The sequence below is a fragment of the Cetorhinus maximus genome, chromosome 19 (assembly GCF_964194155.1).
Source record: "Cetorhinus maximus chromosome 19, sCetMax3.hap1.1, whole genome shotgun sequence".
NCBI lineage: Eukaryota > Metazoa > Chordata > Chondrichthyes > Lamniformes > Cetorhinidae > Cetorhinus > Cetorhinus maximus.
In genome coordinates, this window is record NC_135897.1 from 10,095,254 (window position 1) to 10,115,366 (window position 20,113).

Below are 20,113 nucleotides of genomic sequence, written 5' to 3' on the forward strand. Positions count from 1 at the left end.
TTCTGCGGCCAAGCCAGGATGTGAAGATAGATGAATATTCAGGAGTTTTACCTGATTATCAATGCTCCAGAATCCCCAAAGGTAAAGAATTTTCACTTGGGAGATAAAATGGGTGAGGTAGAGAACATGAAGGAACAGAATACATGAAGGAGCATTAACCACGAAGAATTCATGATGGTTCGTGGAGAGGCCATATGAACATAGGCTGGGTTGAGAAAGGTATGGGCCAATGCATTTTCCTCAATTCATGATTTTTCAGATCCTCCATTAAAAATTCCCCTCTTTTCCCAGCCCCCAGGAACTGCACTGTGAAGGCTTGTTGTATTTGAAAGCAAATACTGCACACCTCAACCCCTTCAGGGATCCTGCATCCCCCATAGTGAGTGCTTCAAAGTTTATTCACCTACCAGTTTATCAAATCTTTCCTTCCAGTTTCTCAGTTCTTCTGTATGATCCTCAGCATGAAAGGTCTCCACATTTGACATAATTGGAGTTCCAACTTGAATCTCCTGCAGTTTCTAACAGGAAAAAAGTCCAACTTTTAACATTTCTAGATAATCAATAGGTAGCTATCCTTATGAGCTATAACCATTCCATGACTTGATGAAGCAATGATACAAAAGCAGAGTATTGTGAATACTGGAAATCTAAAATGAAACCAGAAAATGCTGGAAATACTCAGCAGGTCCGGCAGCGTCTCTGGAGAGAGAAACAGAGTTAACGTTTCAGGTCTGCAACCTTTCATAAAAACTGGAAAAAGTTAGAGATGTAACAGGTTTAAAACAAGTATAGTGATAGTGGAAGGAGGAAGGGGGGGAGCAAAAGAACGAAAGGGAAGGTAAGTGTTAGGTTGGAAATCAGGACCTGTTTTGTTACTTTTAACATTTCAGATATAAAAGTGACTGAGAAAGCCTTTAGGAGCATTGGGTTTAAGTGGACAGGCAATTATTCATGCGGCACTGGTATGATGATGGTGCAAGACAAGTAAAGGAGTAAAAGATGTGTCTAGAGAAGGTGTAAATGGGAAAAAGCAATATCAGTCAAAAACAAAAACAAAAATAGAAGCAGAGATTAGAGTCTGAAATTGTTGAACCCAATGTTGAATCAAAAAAGCTGTAAAGTGCCTACTCAGAAGATGAGGTGCTGTTCCTCAAGCTTCAGTTAAGCTTTGTTGGAACCTTTGCTGATTAAGAACTGGGATCACATATGCAGAGAGTCTGTGCCCCTTTAAGGGACTGTTAATTTGTTTAATTAATTAATTTGTTTTATTGGTATACAAATGGTCATTTGGTAATACAAAACTTGAGTATAACTGAAAAAAAAAAGGAGACATTTGTTTCTCAGAGCTTTTCCTCTTGCACTCATCAGGACAATTTGCAAAAAAAATGCCATGTCAGGGGAAACAACATATTTATACTGTATGAGAAGAGAGTGCTGATTGGTCGGCAAGTGGACTCTGATTGGTAGAGGCGTTGTCATGGAGAATGTGCCAGTTGATTGTGACTGAGTGAACTGCCAAGCATTGTTTGAAATTTAAATCAGGCAGCTTGACTCTGATTGGTCAAGACATTGCCCCAGGGAATGAACCAGCGAATAGCTGTCACTTATTTTGTTTAGCTGAAACAGGTGCAATGTGTGTACATGTTCTTTCTGTCCGCAAAGAACAGCGCCGTGTGAATTAATATAAGTAGCTTCCAGTACATGCAAACACACCACACTGTGAACCTGAGTGACAATCTTAAAAGATATTTATTGCTATTTGTACCTTTTATTGGTATACTCGAAAGAGTATAAAGAGAGTCAGAGACTCTCCAAGTGGGAGTGCTCCCCTTTTCCATCAGGGATTTGGAATGGAGGGTGTTGCATGCAGCAGATACATGGAATAGAGGATTACGATAGCTCACGGACTCATGGGCCGCCTGTATTTTCTGCAGCCTTGAGGAGTCTGTGTTCCGTGTGTACATAGGATGTGTGAGGTTGCAGCCCCTGTTCCACGATTTGAGGGGGCTGTTCCTCACGTTTTCTTTGCACTTCAGCCCCATGCTTCTGATCATTGGCCACTGTGTGCAGAGGGTAATGGGCAGAGCAGAGCACCTCCTTGTTAGCCTGCTCCTGGACCTGTCCAAAGTGGCCATTAACAGGCCCAGGCAGCAGGCGGTTGAGGGGGTACTGAGCTGACTGTCTCCCTCACTTCAGTTACGTCCACATCCTGGTGACGGAGCGTCGGTGTCCACCAGTATGCTTGAGGCCTTGCGCAACTGATTGGTGTGACAGGGGTTGGAGTGCGTCATCAGCCCCCAAAATGCTATTTTGATTTAATTTGGTAAGTTTCCTTTAAAGTTTTGTTTTTGTTAAAGTGCCCCTTTTAAGGGGCAGTTCATCAGTTAATTTGTTTATTAGTTAATTAGTTTTATTGGTATACTCAAAAAAACATAATATAACAGAGTCATAGGCTCTCCATGAGGGAATCCTCCCTTGGTCCAGAGGGGTTTGGCATGGAGGGTGTTGCACGTATCAACAACAGTGTGGGAAACAAAGCCTCAGTTGAGGAAATAGAAAGACATATCAGAAGTGCTGATGTGGAGAAATGTATCAGAAGAGATGCAACAGAGGTACGAACATACAGACATACGAATAAGGAGCGAGAGTAGGCCATTCAGCCCCTCGGGTCTGCTCCGCCATTTAATAAGATTATGGCTGAACTGTTAGTACCTGAAATCTGCATCCCACCTACCGCCGATAACCCATCACCCCCTTGCTTACCAAGAATCTATCCACTTCTGTCTTAAAAATATTCAAAGACTCTGTTTCCACCGCCTTTTCAGGAAGAGAGTTCCAAAATCTCTCAGCCCTCTGAGTGAAAAAATCTCGACTCATCTCTGTTTTAAATGGGAAACCCCTTATTTTTAAACAGTGACCCCCAGTTCCTCTTCCACAAGAGGAAACATCTTCTCCACATCTACCCTGCCAAGACCCCTCAAGATTTTATATGTTTCAATCAAGTCATCTCTTCCTCTTCTAAACTCCAGCAGACACAAGCATAGTTTGTCCAACCTTCCCTCATAAGACAGCCCACCCATTCCAGGTATTAGTCTGGTAAACCTTCTCTGAACTGCTTCCAACTCATTTACATCCTTCCTTAAATAGGGTGACCAATACTATACACAGTACTCCAGATGTGGTCTCACTAGTGTCCTGCACAATTGAAGCATAACCTTCCTATTTTTGTAAGCAATTCCCCTTATAATAAATGATAACATTCTATTAGCTTTCCTAATTACTTGCTGTACTTGCATACTAGCCTTTTGTGATTCATGCACTAGGACACCCAGATCCCTCTGCACCTCAGAACTCTGCAATCTCTCACCATTTAGATAATATGCTTCTCTTTTACTCTTCCTGACAAAATGGATAATTTCACATTTTCCCACATTATACTCCATCTGCCATATCTTTCCCACTCAATTAACCTATCTATATCTGTTTGTAGCTTCCTTATGCCCCCTTCACAACTTACTATCTTTGTGTCATCAGAAAATTTGGCAACCATCCTATCCATCCCTTCATCCAAGTCATTTATATAAATTGTAAACAGTTGAGGTCCCAGCACTGATCTCTGTGGCACGCCACAAGGTACATCTTGCGAACCTGAACAAGACCCATTTATGCCAACTCTCTGCCTCCTGTCACCCAACCGATCTTCTATCCATGCCAATATGTTACCCCCTAAACTATGAGCTCCTATTTTGCGCAATAACCTTTGATGTGGCACTTTATCTGGAATGCCTTCTGGAAATCTAAGTACAGTACATCCACCAGTTCCCCTTTATCTACAGCACACGTTACTTCCTCAAAGAACTCCAATAAGTTGGTTAAACACGATTTCCCTTTCACAAAACCATGTTGACTCTGCCTGATGACCTTGAGCTTATCTGAATGCCCTGCAATAGCTTCTTTAATAATAGCTTCTATCATTTTCCCTACGACAGATATTAAAGCTAACTGACCTGTAGTTTCCCGCTTTCTGTCTCCCTTTTTTAATAATGGAGTCACATTTGCTACCTTCCAATTTAATGGGGCCTTCCCCGAATCTAGGGAGTTTTGGAAAATTAAAACCAATGCATCAACTATCTCACTAAAACCCTAGAATGAAGACCATCAGGACCCGGGCTCTTGTCAGCCCACAGCTCCAACAATTTACTCAATACCACTTCTCTGGTGATTGTAATTTTCCTGATTTATAGCTGCTTCTGGGATGTTACTTGTCTCCTCTACAGTGAAAACTGATGCAAGATACCCATTCAGTTCATCTGCCATCTCCTTGTTTTCCATCATCAATTCTCCAGACTCATTTTCTATCGGACCAACGCTCACCTTGTTAACTCAGTTCTTTTTAAAATATTTATAAAAACTCTTACAACCTGTTTATATATTTCTGGCTAACTTTCTCTCATACTCTAATTTTTCCCTCCCTTTTAGTCTTTTAGTCATTCTTTGCTGCTCTTTATATTCTGTTCAACTTTCTGGCCTTCCACCTACCTTTGCACAATTATATGCTTTCTCTTTAAGTCTGATACTATCTTTAACCTTTCTAGTTAACCACGGATGGTATGTCTTTCCCTTGGACTTTTCCTTTCTTGTTGGAATGTATCATTCTATGCATTCTGAGATATCCCCTTAAATGTAAGCCACTGCATCTCTATTGACCTATCCCTTAACCTAACTTGCCAATTCATTGTCACCAGCTCAGCTTTCATGCCCTCATAATTGCCCTTATTTAAGTTTAAAAACTTAGTCTCAGACCCACTCCTCTCTCCTTCAAACAGAATGTAAAATTCAATCATATTTTGGTCGCTGCTACCTAGGGGCACCTTCACCACGAGATCATTAATCGCTCCCACCTCACTGCACCATACCAGGTCTCGGACAGCCTGCTCTCTGGTTGCTTCCAGGTGCAGGAACTGGAGGAATGGAATGGCGTCCTTACAGGAATCAGAGTGTGAGGGAATGTGGTTGAACTGGCTGTGAATGCCAGATTGACATGGATAAATGAATACATCATTAATGGACAGAGTAAGTGTACACATCACCGCTTGGGTAAAGAGTGTTTGTGTTGTTAGATGCCGCAATAAATCTACCAGTCGCTGGTCAGAGCAGTTAAAAACGGCGCTCTAATGATCACAAAAAACACATCATTGAACAACACAATGAGCATATCTCTCAAAAACTGACTGTTTCCAAGTGCTCAGCTATTAAATCTTTTATAATGGTCTCTAAAATTTTACCCACTACTGCCGTCAGGCTGACTGGTCTATAACTCCCTGTTTTCTCTCTACCTCCCTTTCTAACGAGGAGTAGAATAGATGCATTTAAGAGGAAGCTAGATACAAGCATGAGGGAGAAAGGAATTAAAAAAATGCTGAAAGGGTTGGGGGAGGCACATGTAGATCACAAACACCGGCATGGACCAGCTGGGCTGTGAATAACCTTTTGCAGCCCACACAGTTCTCAGTACCCGAAATCCTAGTGGCAACACCCCATCCAACACATTTGTTACATTAAATTAAACCAAGTGAATCAATTAAAAACATATTTCACTCACCGCTTCAATAGACTGGTTCTTCACTGCAATATCCTGGAACTCCGTTAGAAGCTGCTGTCTCAGGCGCTCCATTTCTTGGAAGAACTTTTTCCTCTCTTCCTCCTTCCAGTTCTCAAACTCCTTCCTTACCTCTTCCTCTCTCCTGCGAGAATTTTCCAATTCCTGGTTGAGAAGAACAGCGGGTTTCAGCAGATCAGTGTCAAACAGTTTTACTCATACAAAGTCAATGGTAATGCCTCGGATGCAGGGGGTGACAGCCAGTGGTAATGACCCATAGGGAGCCAGGAGTCAGCTCGCTGTCCAACCTCAGAGTGCGTGGCACGCGCTGAGGGCACAACAGCAGAAACTTCGGTTGGATAATTGGCAGTGTCACCAGGATCTTCCACTATTCCAGTGCCAACACAGACCGACTCTGCAGCCCACCCAGCACTGGGTACAGACCAACACTGCAGCCCACCCAACACTGGGTAAAGACCGACACTGCAGCCCACCCAGCACTGGGTACAGACCGACACTGCAGCCCACCCAGCACTGGGCACAGACCGACACTGCAGCCCACCCAGCACTGGGTACAGACCGACAGTGCAGCTCACCCAGCACTGGGTACAGACCGACACTGCAGCCCACCCAGCACTGGGTACAGACCGACACTGCAGCCCACCCAACACTGGGTAGACCGACAGTGCAGCCCACCCAGCACTGGGTACAGACTGACACTGCAGCCCACCCAGCACTGGGCACAGACCGACACTGCAGCCCACCCAACACTGGGTACAGACCAACACTGCAGCCCACCCAGCACTGGGTACAGACCGACAGTGCAGCTCACCCAGCACTGGGTACAGATCAACTCTGCAGCCCACCCAGCACTGGGCACAGACCGACAATGCAGCTCACTCAGCACTGGGTACAGACCGATACTGCAGCTCACCCAGCACTGGGTACAGACTGACACTACAGCCCACCCAGCACTGGGTAAAGACCGACACTGCAGCCTACCCAGCACTGGGCACAGACCGACAGTGCAGCCCACCCAGCACTTGGCACAGGCCGACACTGCAGCCCACCCAGCACTGGGTACAGACCGACACTGCAGCCCACCCAGCACTGGGCACAGACCGGCACTGCAGCCCACCCAGCACTGGGTAAAGACCAACAGTGCAGCCCACCCAGCACTGGGTACAGACCGACACTGCAGCCCACCCAGCACTGGGTACAGACCAACAGTGCAGCCCACCCAGCACTGGGTACAGACCGACACTGCAGCTCACCCAGCACTGGGCACAGACCGAAAGTGCAGCCCACCCAGCACTGGACACAGGCCGACACTGCAGCCCACCCAGCACTGGGTACAGATCGACAGTGCAGCCCACCCAGCACTGGGTACAGACCGACACTGCAGCCCATCCAGCACTGGGTACAGACCGACACTGCAGCCCACCCAACACTGGGCACAGACCGACACTGCAGCCCACCCAGCACTGGGCACAGACCGACACTGCAGCCCACCCAGCACTGGGCACAGAGCGACACTGCAGCTCACCCAGCACTGGGTACAGATCAACTCTGCAGCCCACCCAGCACTGGGCACAGACCGACAATGCAGCTCACTCAGCACTGGGTACAGAGCGATACTGCAGCTCACCCAGCACTGGGTACAGACTGACACTACAGCCCACCCAGCACTGGGTACAGACCGACAGTGCAGCCCACCCAACACTGGCTACAGACCGACAGTGCAGCCCACCCAGCACTGGGCACAGACCGACAGTGCAGCCCACCCAGCACTGGGCACAGACCGACAGTGCAGCCCACCCAGCACTGGCTACAGACCGACATCGCAGCCCACCCAGCACTGGCTACAGACCGACAGTGCAGCCCACCCAGCACTGGCTACAGACCGACAGTGCAGCCCACCCAGCACTGGGCACGGACCGACAGTGCAGCCCACCCAGCACTGGGCACGGACCGACACTGCAGCTCACCCAGCACTGGGCACAGACTGACACTGCAGCCCACCCAGCACTGGGTACAGACCAACACTGCAGCCCACCCAACGCTGGGTACAGGCCGACAGTGCAGCCCACCCAGCACTGGGTACAGACTGACAGCACCCACACATCTCTGGCACAGACTAGCAATATCACCCAGCAGCACCTTGCCAGCAGTGGGCACAGACTCATAACACCCGCCTAGCACATCAACAGAATCTTCAGTCTCAAATATCTGTCTAGTGAAGAGCTATTACGGGTAAATCTTGGGAATATAACAGGCTCTGGGAAAAGCTGGTGAGAGCTTCTTCCCCACCATCCCCGACCACTCCGCTAGACCAATATCATCATTTTACACACTCCATTCAACTGTTCTTTCTTTCCCTTCCTGTGCTGCTCTAAAATTCCATGTTCACGAGCGCCTTGCATTCCATTGGCTGTGTGGTACCAGCCCGACCTCACTCACATTTTCCAGTCTTGCTCTTTCATTCCCTGGACCTTGTGGTGGTCCCATGGCGGCCCCCATTCCAATGTGCCCTCCTCACATATTTGCCCTCTCCACTCCAAAGTTCCTGGAGCCCTGTGCCCGGGTAGGTTGGGGGTTTTTGTTGCTTGCTTACGCCTTACCCATCCCCACACTGTCAGAAAATGTAACGGACACGGGGAATCAGGTCTACTAATTAGCAATTGTGTCATCACCAACTTCATTTTAAGATGATGCAAACCAATTAATAGTTGGTGCCGAATGGCCATAGGCCTGATGCTGTTCTAATGAAGTCAACAGGGGTGGATATCGATCAGTGTGGTTAACGGGCGACTAACAGGATTCTGCCTTGTTCTGTGCCCCGTCCATGTTCAATTTCACCCGCACAAAGTCCAGGTGAGAGTTGTAGCCTCCAATTCTTCCTTCAGTTTTCCCCGTGTTACGTGGGGCTGCCACAATGCTGGTTGATCACCTTGACGTCAGCCATCATTTTTCTTTTTGGATTTGGCGGGTGGTTTTAACGCCAGCCTTCCTGGCGCTAACCCTCCCCATTCATCCAGGGCTGGAAACTGTAACATGGCCGAACAGGAGTCTCTCCCACTCTTAGCGTCTGCCGCTGGGTTATCGGAAAGATTTGCAGGTTGACAGTCAACCTGTTTGGCCACATTATGTCCGTGGCCATCAAGTCCTCGAGTGGGGCTGGAACCCAGAGCCTCTGGTCCCAGAGACAGGGGTACTAGCACTGCACCACATGTGACACCTGTACCCCCCACTTTGCTCAAATTTTGAACTCATATACAGTGACAATTCACAAATGAACAGATAAAACAATCAAAGGAGAAGCGAGTGGATACATTTCTAATACAAAACCACTAATCTTCAGCGACTAATCAAGAAAATGTATCAGTAATGGAAAGGAAAATTAAATTAATTCAATCAAATCAAGTTGTTCAGAAAGATCTGCATCTGACATTTTGACCAGCTTCTGCTTGGTGAGTACAAGTTGCATACCCCACAGTATCACCTATTAAGCTCCCAGCATTCACTATGCTCCAGAGGCCTCTGTCCAGTTCTCAACCATTCATTTTTCTCAAATGTCAAATAGTCAACAACCATATTGCTTACATATCCCCCTCGGACATCAAAACCTTCAAGTACTTACTACCCTCATTTTATTTTTATTTATTCTTTCACAGGATGTGGGTGTCGCTGGCAAGGCCAGCATTTGTTGCCCACCCCTAATTGCCCTCGAACTGAGTGCCTTGCTAGGGCATTTCAGAGGGCAGTTAAAAGTCAGCCACATTGCCATGGGTCTGGAGTCACATGTAGGCCCGGCCGGGTAAGGCTGACAGATTTCCTTCCCTAAAGGATATTAGTGAACTAGATGGGTTTTTATAACAATCGACAATGGTCATCTTTTAATTCCAGATGTTTATTGAATTCAAATTACACCATCTGCCATGGCAGGATCCCAACCTGGGTCCCCGGAGCGTTACCCTAGGTCTCGGGATTATTAGTCCAGTGGTACCATTACGCCATCGCCTCCCCACCACCTTCTCAAGGGCAACTAGGGATGGGCAATAAATGCTGGCCCAGCCAGCGAAGCCCACATCCTGTCAATGGATTTAAAAAAACTCCCAGTCACCAACACCTCGATTTGAAAATTGCTCATTCTCAAGTTCAAGTCCCTCTGTGCTGCCTCCATTCCCCATCCCCACAACCTGCTCCAGCCTGACAACCTCCCAAAATCTCTATGCTTCCTCAATACTATTTGTTTGGGCGTCTCCAATTTCCATCACTCCACTACTGGCAGCCATGCCTTCATGCCATGCCTAGGCAGCAAGTACTGGAATTCCCTCCCAAAAACTTCTCCCTCCTTCCCCTTTAAGATGCTCCTAAAGAAAAAAAAACAACTTTGACCAATCTTATGATTACCTATCCTAATCTCCCTTTGCCTGGCTCACTCTCAGGTTTTGGCTGATTTTTTTTCTAACATTCATCCATGGGATGTGGGTGTTGCTGGCTAGGCCAGCAATTATTGCCCATCCCTAATCCCCCTTGCTTAGAGGGCATTTTAATATCCAACCACATTGCTGTGGGTCTGGAGTCACATGTAGGCCAGACCAGGTAAGGACGACAGATTTCCTTCCCTAAAGGACATTAGTGAACCAGATGGGGTTTTATGGTCATCATCAGACTTTTAATCCAGATTTTTATTGAACTCAAATTCCACCAACTGCCATGGTGGGATTCGAACCCATGTTCCCAGAGCATTACCCCGGGTCTCTGGATTACCAGTCCCTGAAGCACGTTAGGATGTTTTACCAGGTTAAATGGGCTAGAAAAGTGCAATTGTCACTGTTGTTGTGAAGAATCTTGTGTCTGTGTGCTGAGGCCTTTCCCCGCCACTCCCCCAAGCGCCCCCCTCACCCCACCACCACCACCACCACCACCCCCCCGCCCCCCCTAACCTGGCCACGACGGAGGCTTTCAGCTTCACGTTCAATCTCCAGCTGTGATTGGCTGATCTGCAGCCGCTCCCTGAGCTCCCTGATCTCACCCTCAATCTGCTCTGTCCGATACTGCTTCTTTCTCTCTGAAAGGAAATCACAGCAAAGGCGAATAGATTAAGCGACACATGACGAAAAGGAAAACCCACTGACAGCCATGTTTTATCCACATCCACCCCACCAAAAACCATTTTAGACTTCATTGGTTATCACTTGACGGTAAAATACACCAAAATGGGAGACAAGTGGTGGGGAAGGGCCAGGTGGGAGGGCCTGGAGGTTAGAGGGCGGGGGGAGCTGGAGACAGGGGAGGGTGGCGGTGGGGGGGGGGGGGGGGGAATGTTGAGGAAGGGTTGGAGGCCGGGTGGTGAGGTGGAGGAGGGGCAAGGGCTGGAGGCCAGGGGGAGGGAGGGAAGGTGGGAGGTCTGGAGTCGGGAGAAGGACCTAGAAGTGGCACAAGAGTCGGACACAGGCGGAGGGGTGGAGACAGGGGTGGAGGGTTGGAGGTGGGTCGGGGAAGGGCTGGAGGTCAGGGTGGATGGCTGGGAGCAGGGGAAGGTCCTGGGGCAAGGGTTGATTTATATGAGACTTTTGTCCCATACTTCGGGGTTGACTCTTAATGCCCCTGTTTCGGTCAACTAAATACAATCTTGCTAACACTTCAAGAATCAATGATGAAAAATTGAGATATCTGTGTAAAGTCACACCAACAGGCTTCATCCAAGTAAACTGGTCATTGAAATAATAAGTATAAAAAACCGCAGGTGTTGAAAATTCAAACAAGAACAGAAAATGCTGAGGAGAGGACAGCTCCCGAAACATGTGCTGGTCTGTCGGAACTAAAGGTAATGTGCCACGTGCAACCAGCATGTTCTGTTCTTGTTTTGGATCGTGATTGGAAAGTTGAGGACGATATCTCACCATTCTCAGTAATCTCCGGATGTCGGCGCTCAACATGTCCCTGAAGGAAGGAATAGTTCAGGAACGCCTTGTCACAAAACCGGCACTGCAAGGGAGAAACAAAATTAATAGCCGAAAAATAATCAAGCGACCCCAGACAAATGAAACAATCAGGATTTACAGACCAAGTCTCAGCCAATGTACTCATCAGATTAAGAGATATTAATGGTGAAGAATGGAACATTTCCATTTCAGGTACGCAGTACCCTCAGCTCCAATACGGTAAAGCAAAGCTCTCTGCACGCTTGCCAATGTGCCACAACCTCTGAACAGCAACCACATGGTAGCTCAGTCTCGCACCAGCCATACTGTGCAGTCCCCGAATGTGAATACCAGTTTACTGACAGGTTGGGCTGAACTAGGGGCTGTAGGCCTGTGTATACTAAGGGCCGATTTTCATGGAATCAGGACGGCTGCACAGAATGGCTGGCAGGGCCTGGATGCAGAACTCCTGCCACCATTTTCAGCCGATGCAATTTACGCTGGTAGGGGAAATGAGGCTGGAGCGTGGATCACACAGGAGACAAACCGAATCTGTTGGGCTGTTTGAAATTAGTGCTGAGTTCATTCAGACTCCATTTTCCCTGTTCAAAGGGGCTTAACCAGCAGCATGGGAGTCACAAATCTTGAAGAAGTAAATGCTCTTGAAGAGTGGATAAGGTCTGTTTAAGTGTCACGATCTGAAGTTAATTAAATCCCCAGCCCTTTAAAAAAAAAACTAGGCTTCAGCTATCAGTTAGAGTTTAAAAAAAGCTGAAGTGCATTGTTCGACAGGCCATCTGACATAACTTAGGAAAAACCATTATCATCTGTTCTTGCAGTTTCAATAGACTTCGTTGTTGACATTTCTCAAGAGCTGTAGTTACAGCTGAGCCCATTATGAATGCTTGACTGAGTTTCAAAAGATCAAAAAACCACATTTCAGCTGGGGGGGGGTGGGAGGGTGATATCAAATTTTGATTGACAGTTTTAAGAAGCTATTAAAATATTGGCTGTCTTTGATGTGGTTACTGTATAGGAATTTCTTTGTATAACAGATTAACCACTTGGAAGGATTTAGTCTTTGAATGCGTTTCATGAATGAGTTTTTTTTCTTGTTTCAAATGTGTATGAGTGAGAAATCTATCAGATTGTTAGAAGTTAATTTTTTTTCATCACCACATGGCTCTTGTGTTCTACCCATAGTAGATATTGGGTGAGTGGCTATGGAGGTGGTATGGAGCAGGCATGTGGGGTGTGTGGTGGCATGGAAGGCTGTGAGGTAGCATGGCGATGGGGGAGGGAGGGTGGGTGTATGTGAGGGCTAAAAGGCCTAACAGCCTTTTATAAAACTGGGCCGAAGTCTCAGAGAACCAAGGCAGCCCTTCCAACCAGCCCACCTCAGCACTTGGCCACCTCCCTGGCCACCTCCAAACTGCCTCCAGAGGCAGCAGGCCCAACACAATCAAGAGACCACCACCTCCGGAGCGAAAATTGAGAGTTACAGAGCCCTTAATATCGACACAGGTCTGCCAAGTCGGGCCAATTCATGTTACCCAACTCAATGGTGAAATTACGCCCTAAGAGTTGGACTGAGACTGCCCAAACGCATTTTATGCAAGACCGTCATGTCAGAATTTGTGAACTGTGTATTGGTGTATTTTTAAAAAGCAGCCATGTGATTTCAAGGATTAATTTGTTTAGGAGATTTGACTCAGGTCTTCACTTCAAAAGGTCTTCCCTTCGTCACTTCTGAACCAACATAACTATTTCATACTCTTTTAACTTCTGTTACAAATCATGTTACGGAATGGATTTATATCATGAACTACTTTTATGTCAGAAATTGTGAAATTCGTGTTGGTTTATGTCCAATCAAGGTTTAATTTGGTCAATGCTTTTTTTTCAGGTCAAAAGAGAATCCTTCATCACATGTGTATTAATATAATTAACTCATGCTGTTTGAGGTAACAAATTGCCCTTAGCGACACAAAATCTTGAATCGTTTTTAATGAACATATCCTGGCTTGAAGATTGATTGTATCAGACAAGCTCTGCACTAGCACTATTGGTTTCTGATTTACTGGTCTCACTCAGCCAGTTGACACCCAAAGGTCTTGCCTAATGTCCGTTGTCAGGTAGACCAAATCATTGGACAGGACATGTCCACTGCCAATGTTAGACTGTCCTAGGAGCTGTGCCTTTAGTCCTCAGCCAGCTGCATGTCCGGTCTTTTCATGTATATTTATATATACACATGTTATATATAGAATATATATGTATAAAATATAGATATATGATTCCTAATGTGTGTATGTATGTGTGTGTTATACATAAATCCTGTCTATACAAGCCAGATACAGGCAGACAGAGAATCTGTCACTCAGATATATCAGAAGCTTCCCTCCCAGAACAAGGAAGACGAAATTCCAGTGAGATCAAAGATAGCTTACAAAACAGAAGCTGATTCAATAAAGGAACAGAAAGTCCAGCTTACATTACATTAGCTATATTTGATATCACATTTACTGACATGGGTTCATTATCGAGAACTGTTCATCAGGGGTCACATCCACAAACCCTTATTTGTAGCTGTGATATCAAACACAGCTACTGTAACGTAAAGCTGGATCCTCTGCTCCTGGGTCTATCCGTACTGACTCAAATCTCACTTCCCTTATTCTGAAGGAAAGTAACAAGGCTTAGTATTCCCCTACACCTGGCTAGTAAAGGCAGAAATATTTTAACCTATGTTGCAAACTAAGTTACGACTGAAGACAATGTAACTCCAACAGTACTAATCTCAGGCTGTTGAGGGCTTTGGCGCAGATGCACTTTGGAGTAGGGTGTCCAGGTTCAGGTCCCACACGTCAGGAGACATCAAAGCCCCAGAGAAAGATGAACAAAGTGATAGGCAGTCTTCAGGCTCCAGGAGCTGGGGCTATTTTCATTAAAGAAATATAAGCTTAGAGGGAATATGACAGATTTATGCTGAATTGATTGGACTTGGTTTGGGTGCTTAAGTTATAGGAGATATTGGAACGAGAAGGGGGTGGTGTGGAGATGTTAAGAAGCATTTCTTTTCGCAAAGCATCATCACCCTGTAAGAACAAATTTAATAAAGCATGCGAATTAGCTCGATTCAGGATTCCCTGTAGTAATACAAAAGAAAGTTGGACAAATGCCTGAGAGAGGACATTTCCAGTTTGAAACAGTAAATTGCAAAATAGCTGGGATTAGAAGAATCCTATTTAATAATTCCAGAACTTTAATTTGGGAATCAGAGACGGTTCTGATGAAAGGTTATTGACCTGAAACATTAACTTTACTTCTCTCTCCACAGCTGCTGCCTGACTTGCTAAGGGTTTCAGGCATTTGCTTTTTCCTTTATTTGACTAAATTCTTTAAGCTTTTCTTGAATTGGCCTCAAGTATTCTTTTTCCCTCTTCCATGAGTTAATGCACTGGGGTTGTGGACTGATGCTGTTCATGGCTGCACCGTGTTTGGATGGGTATTTTTCCACCCGATTTAAAGAAGAGTGGCAGAGCTCACTCACTGGCCTGGCTTAGATTTCTTCTTCAATCAATAGAAAGGCAGGTTTTCAGGTCATCAGATTGTAAGAGTAAGTGTTACACAGCTAGCTGCCATTTTGGAACCAAAACAGAGGAAGATTGCAATCAAACGCTGTCATAAAGCCCTTCCTCCTCCTTCTGTTTGTGCATTGGCAATGGTGCATTATCAGGCATGGGACTTACATAACTGTTGGACTCCTGAAACACAGGGGCCAATCAGTTCATGGGCATGAACTCATTCTGGCAAAGGGTGGTGGGGTTATGCCCTGATTAAATGGTTTCGACCCTTTCTGTCTTAAACTCGCACACAGGGAGAATATATAACTGAACCCATTCTTCACAATTAAGGCTGAGGTACAGGTACCTTGTGATAGTTATTGGCTCCCGCCTGTACAAGCAGCTGAAGAGTTGTGATCATCTTCTTGCGGCGCCGCCCCTCCTCTTTGGCGGCCTTCAACTCCTCCGCCTGTTTCACGATTTCCTGCCTGCCCTTCTCCAACTCCTCCGCTGCAGTTTGCAGTTGCTCCTCCAGTGCCTGAATGCTGCTTGTGAAGAGCTCCTGGGAGTGAAGGAGGTACTCTGTGTTCAGCTGGGCCAGCTTGAACACCTTCAACAGGACTGGGTCAACCGAGTTCTGGCACCACGGGCATCTCTCAGAGTCCAAGTTGCAGAAGGTCACACTCATGATATTCTCCTGGAGGGTGGCAACATCCAGTTCTCTAGCCACCCGGTCCACATCTATAGCGCTAAGCCGTCTCCAGTCCACACCTTCATGCCTTGTCCGAAATTTGAAAGTGGGCAGCCCACCAGCGCCCAACGACAAGGCACCAAAGCCCATCCCAGTTCCTGTGTACTGGCCCTGCGATGATATCATGAACCCTGCCACTCGATAATGCTGTGGTCTTGCCCGCTGGAGCTGACGGGGGTAATAAACATTGCTGATAAAAGGCTACAGGAGAGGGAAGAAAGAAAATATAGTCATACCGCTCACCTTCCATTTCAACCTACAGTCTCCACAGACCATGCCCATACACCCTCATTCATGGATTCTACTCAACCCATTTAAACACCCCCCACCCAGAAATGTTCAACAAAATCTTTCCGTCATTCCCTCCCCCACTCCCCTCCCACCCTTATACCCCTAGCGCAAAATGAAGTACAAAGAGTCCCTTCCAGTCCGATCTTACATCCTGCACTATAATACCATTTGTATTGTTTAGCACAGCATTCCCGCAGCAGTTCTGCAGAAGGAGTGCTGCACTCTCATCTTCCAGATGAGATGTTAAACTAAGGCCCCATCTGCCTGCTTGGTTGGATGTAAAAGGTCCCATTGCACTACTTCCAAGAAGAGCAGGGAAGTTATCCCTAGTGTAAAAGCAAAATACTGCAGATGCTGGAAATCTGAAACAAAAACAGAAAATGCAGGAAAAACTCAGCAGGTCTAACAGCATCTGTGGAGAGAAATCAGAGCTAATATTTCAAGTCCGTATGACTTTTCTTCAGAGCTCGGAAGAAGAGTTATACGGACTCAAAACGTTAACTGTTTTTCTCTCCGCACATGCTGCTGGACCTGCCAAGTTTTTCCAGCATTTTCTGTTTTTGTCTAAGTTGTCCCTAGTGCCCTGGCCAACATATATCCCTCAATCAACATAGCGAAAACCAGAATATCGGGTCATTGTCACATTGCTGTTTGTGGGAGCTTGCTGTGTACAAATTGGCTGTCATATTTCCTACAGTACAACAATGACTACCGGTCAAAAGTACTTCACTGGTGTAAAGCACTTTAAGACATCCGTGGTCACGAAAAATACTATAGATAAATGCAAGTCTTTCTTTTTTCAGGAACAGTCACAATGGAAGATACAGCCAGGTTCCCGATCTGTTCAGATATTCTCAGAGAATGAAGAACACTTAATGGAATCTCGGTTTGCTAATTCTCTATTGGAATTTGCACATACTGCAGCTGCATGAGGAATATGTTTACCTTTTGTAGCACCTTCGTTACAAATGCACCCTCTGCCTGCTTTACTTCTGCTTCAGCTGATAGTGAGCCTGACTTTGCCGGGATGAACAACCAACCATCCGCCCTCCAACGGCCACACAGTAAATGCAGCAATGAGACGGGCTTGCCCAGGACTGGCCACAAACTGGCCGAGTGACCAACCCCTCTCTACACCCTCACAACCACAATCTGCACAGACCTTCCCCCGTCAATGAGGCCAGAATGAAATTGGTGATTTGTGAGCACCAGACAGCTCAGTCCTTGACTGCCAGAGTCCTGGGGTTTCCCAGCCAGCAGGTTTCTGACTACCCAAAGCAATTCTACATGGTTTAGAAGCAATTGTCATCATTAGTTCAAATCGTACAAAAGAGGAACAGGCCCCTTCTGGCTGCACATTCCATCACATCGCCACCCTAACATCCCTGGCCACAGCATAAATCTCATTGCAAATCCAATTCCCTTACTCCTTCACCACCTTCTCTAAACAGCATCTCATCTTTTGCCATCTTTCCTTGAAGCTTTTGTTGTCCACCACCTATTGCTCTACCAAGACTCACAGTAACATCCTCAGCAAAACGCCTCCATCCTCTTCTCACTTTGCCCCACATCAAACAACTCCTCAACCTCAGTGAATGCCTCCTCAACCTTATCCCCTTTCCGTCAATATTCCAAATTTTCTGCACCCCTGCCCTCACTCAACCTTACTCAGCACTCTCCATCCATACTTCAGCGACCCTCATCCCACCCCTGAACCTCGTTCACTCTCAATGTTTTGCCATGTTCAAGATTTCTAACACTGACAAGGCCAACAACAATATTCATATCTGCATGCCCATGGCTCGCCTCTCTCCAATCAGCCTCCATGGGGAAAAGAATTACTCTCTGCTTTTCATGACATACTCCCACCTTCTCTCCTCTGACACCCATCCATGAAGACTCCGCCGCTGTGATCTGTTCAGCATCTCCCTTTGCTCTGTCTTCAATGTTCTTGTCCTTACTCTAACTGTACAATTCCCATCGCCACAGCCCTTAACGATGCATGACTGGCCTGCTCATTCAGTGCCAGTTCCAAAGCAATCACCTTCAGCAATAAAGTAGAGGTGGCTCAGGTCATAGCACCCTCGCCTTTGAATCAGAGGGTTGTGGGTTCACGTCCCACTCCCGGAAACCAAGAACTGTGATTGTACTTGAAAGAGTTGCAATTTGTGACTGTTGATAACTCGAAAGAGTTTCAGCAATAAAGTAGAGGTGTCAGCTGTGGCTCAGTCCATAGCACCCTCGCCTTTGAATCAGAGGGTTGTGGGTTCACGTCCCACTCCCGGAAACCAAGAACTGTGATTATACTCGAAAGAGTTGCAATCTGTGACTGTTGATAACTCGAAAGAGTTTCAGCAATAAAGTACCTCCATCCACCCTCCCCCACGCCCAGAGCCACACCATCAAGAGGGAGGAAGTCAGGTTGAGAAGGGCCTGGCCCAGGGCCACATGCTGTCGAGGCCAGGAAGGACCATCTGGGGGTAGAGATGAGGTGCTAGACACTTGACCTTACCTTGCGCTCCAGCAACCTCCAGCCAGGTCTGAAGTGAAGAAAGCACCAACAGAACAGTCCACACATGAATCCTGACACGAGGTAAGCAAAAATGGAGGGACTGGGGAATCTGGCAGGTTCAGAACAACAGTAATCATTGGCCAGATAGCCTGTCAATTGGGATGGTCTATGCACCGGATTGGTTGCTTTAGACACTGACCATCCAGATTGACAGGCTTTATAGCCAATGAGGCCAGGCCCCCGTAGATCATGGGCCCCTAGTGATTAGCACTGTGTGCAGCCCCCCATCTCCTGGGCTCTTTCCATAAGTACATATGCATAAACTGGGCAACACAGCTCTCCCTCTTCCTCACCACCTGTTTACCAATGGCTTGTCTGACATCAGTCTGGGTGAGCAAAACCTTTCTCATCAGACCCCAGTAAAGTTCCGCACCTCATTCTGACAGCACCTCTCCTCAGCTGTGCCTGAAGGTCAGCAATCCTTTTGACCAAGTTGAACTGTAACATCTTAACATCACCCAACCCCACTGATACCAATACCCTGATCCATTCCTCCATCTCCAAGTGCCACCATTCTCTTGTCCTCTTTACATGTCATTGTACAGGATGCACAACTTCCAAAATTCCTTCACTTGCCTCCTATCCTGCACAAAGACATGTTGCTTTCTGACTCCTGCCCTGGTCAACTTCCACTGGATCCTTGTCCAACAACACATCAACTTGAAAGCCCTGCTTATGTCCTGCAAGTTCCTGCACATCTCAACCCTTCCCTACCTCCTCCAGCCCTATACTGCACTGAACGCCTGTACGGTATTCATCCAACTCTGCTCTACCTTTCCCTGTCACCACGCTTCAGTTACAGAAACTTGGATGCACCTTAAGGAAAGTGTTCCAGGGTGTGGGAGCCACCTCAGCAAAAATCTGGATAGGCCGATTGATCCCACACTCTGGAACACTCCCTAAGCCACATCTTTCTGGTTCATTCCCCTCCAACAGAATCATCCTCAAAATCCACATCTTGGACCATAACTCAGTCGCCCATTTTGTCGCTTCAGTGTCCAGTTCGGCCTTTGTGAAGCATTTTGAGCCATTTTCTTCTGTTAAAGGCTATAAGCACAAGTTGCCATTAAGACCCATAAAATTCCCCAAGGCTTAGAAGGGAAATTACAGTGTGGAGCAGACAGCTTGTTATCTCACTTCTGTTACTGCAAAGATCTAAAGACAGATACTCGAGCCTAAACAGGTCAGATATCTTCAGGACATGTAGAAACAAATATCAAACAGTACCATGATCTCCTGAACAGAACCAGCCCTTTCACAACAAGACCAGAAAGAGAGACAATCAAAGGGGGAAGGAGAGACAGAGAGAGAGAGAGAGAGAGTGGGAGCAAGAAAGATAAAGGGAGTAGGATAGGCTGGGAGAGAGACAGATTGCAGGGAGAAGCGGGGATGGAGAGGTGGGGG

At 46.6% G+C, this 20,113-nt stretch overlaps 1 protein-coding gene across 2 annotated transcripts in view; it reads right to left on the reverse strand.

Moving 5' to 3' along the window:
- The window catches only part of dzip1l (DAZ interacting zinc finger protein 1-like), a 128,501-nt gene extending 112,459 nt beyond the window's left edge, over positions 1-16,042 (reverse strand). For both annotated transcript variants that reach the window (XM_078563462.1, XM_078563459.1), the window contains exons 1-5: positions 15,463-16,042; positions 11,509-11,593; positions 10,549-10,673; positions 5,603-5,764; positions 408-518 (exon numbers count right to left, since the gene is read on the reverse strand). In XM_078563462.1, the coding sequence (XP_078419588.1) occupies positions 408-518; positions 5,603-5,764; positions 10,549-10,673; positions 11,509-11,593; positions 15,463-15,972 (993 nt within the window). In that variant the 5' untranslated portion in view covers positions 15,973-16,042. The remainder of the gene's footprint in view (positions 1-407; positions 519-5,602; positions 5,765-10,548; positions 10,674-11,508; positions 11,594-15,462) is intronic.
- Positions 16,043-20,113: the final 4,071 nt, after the last annotated feature.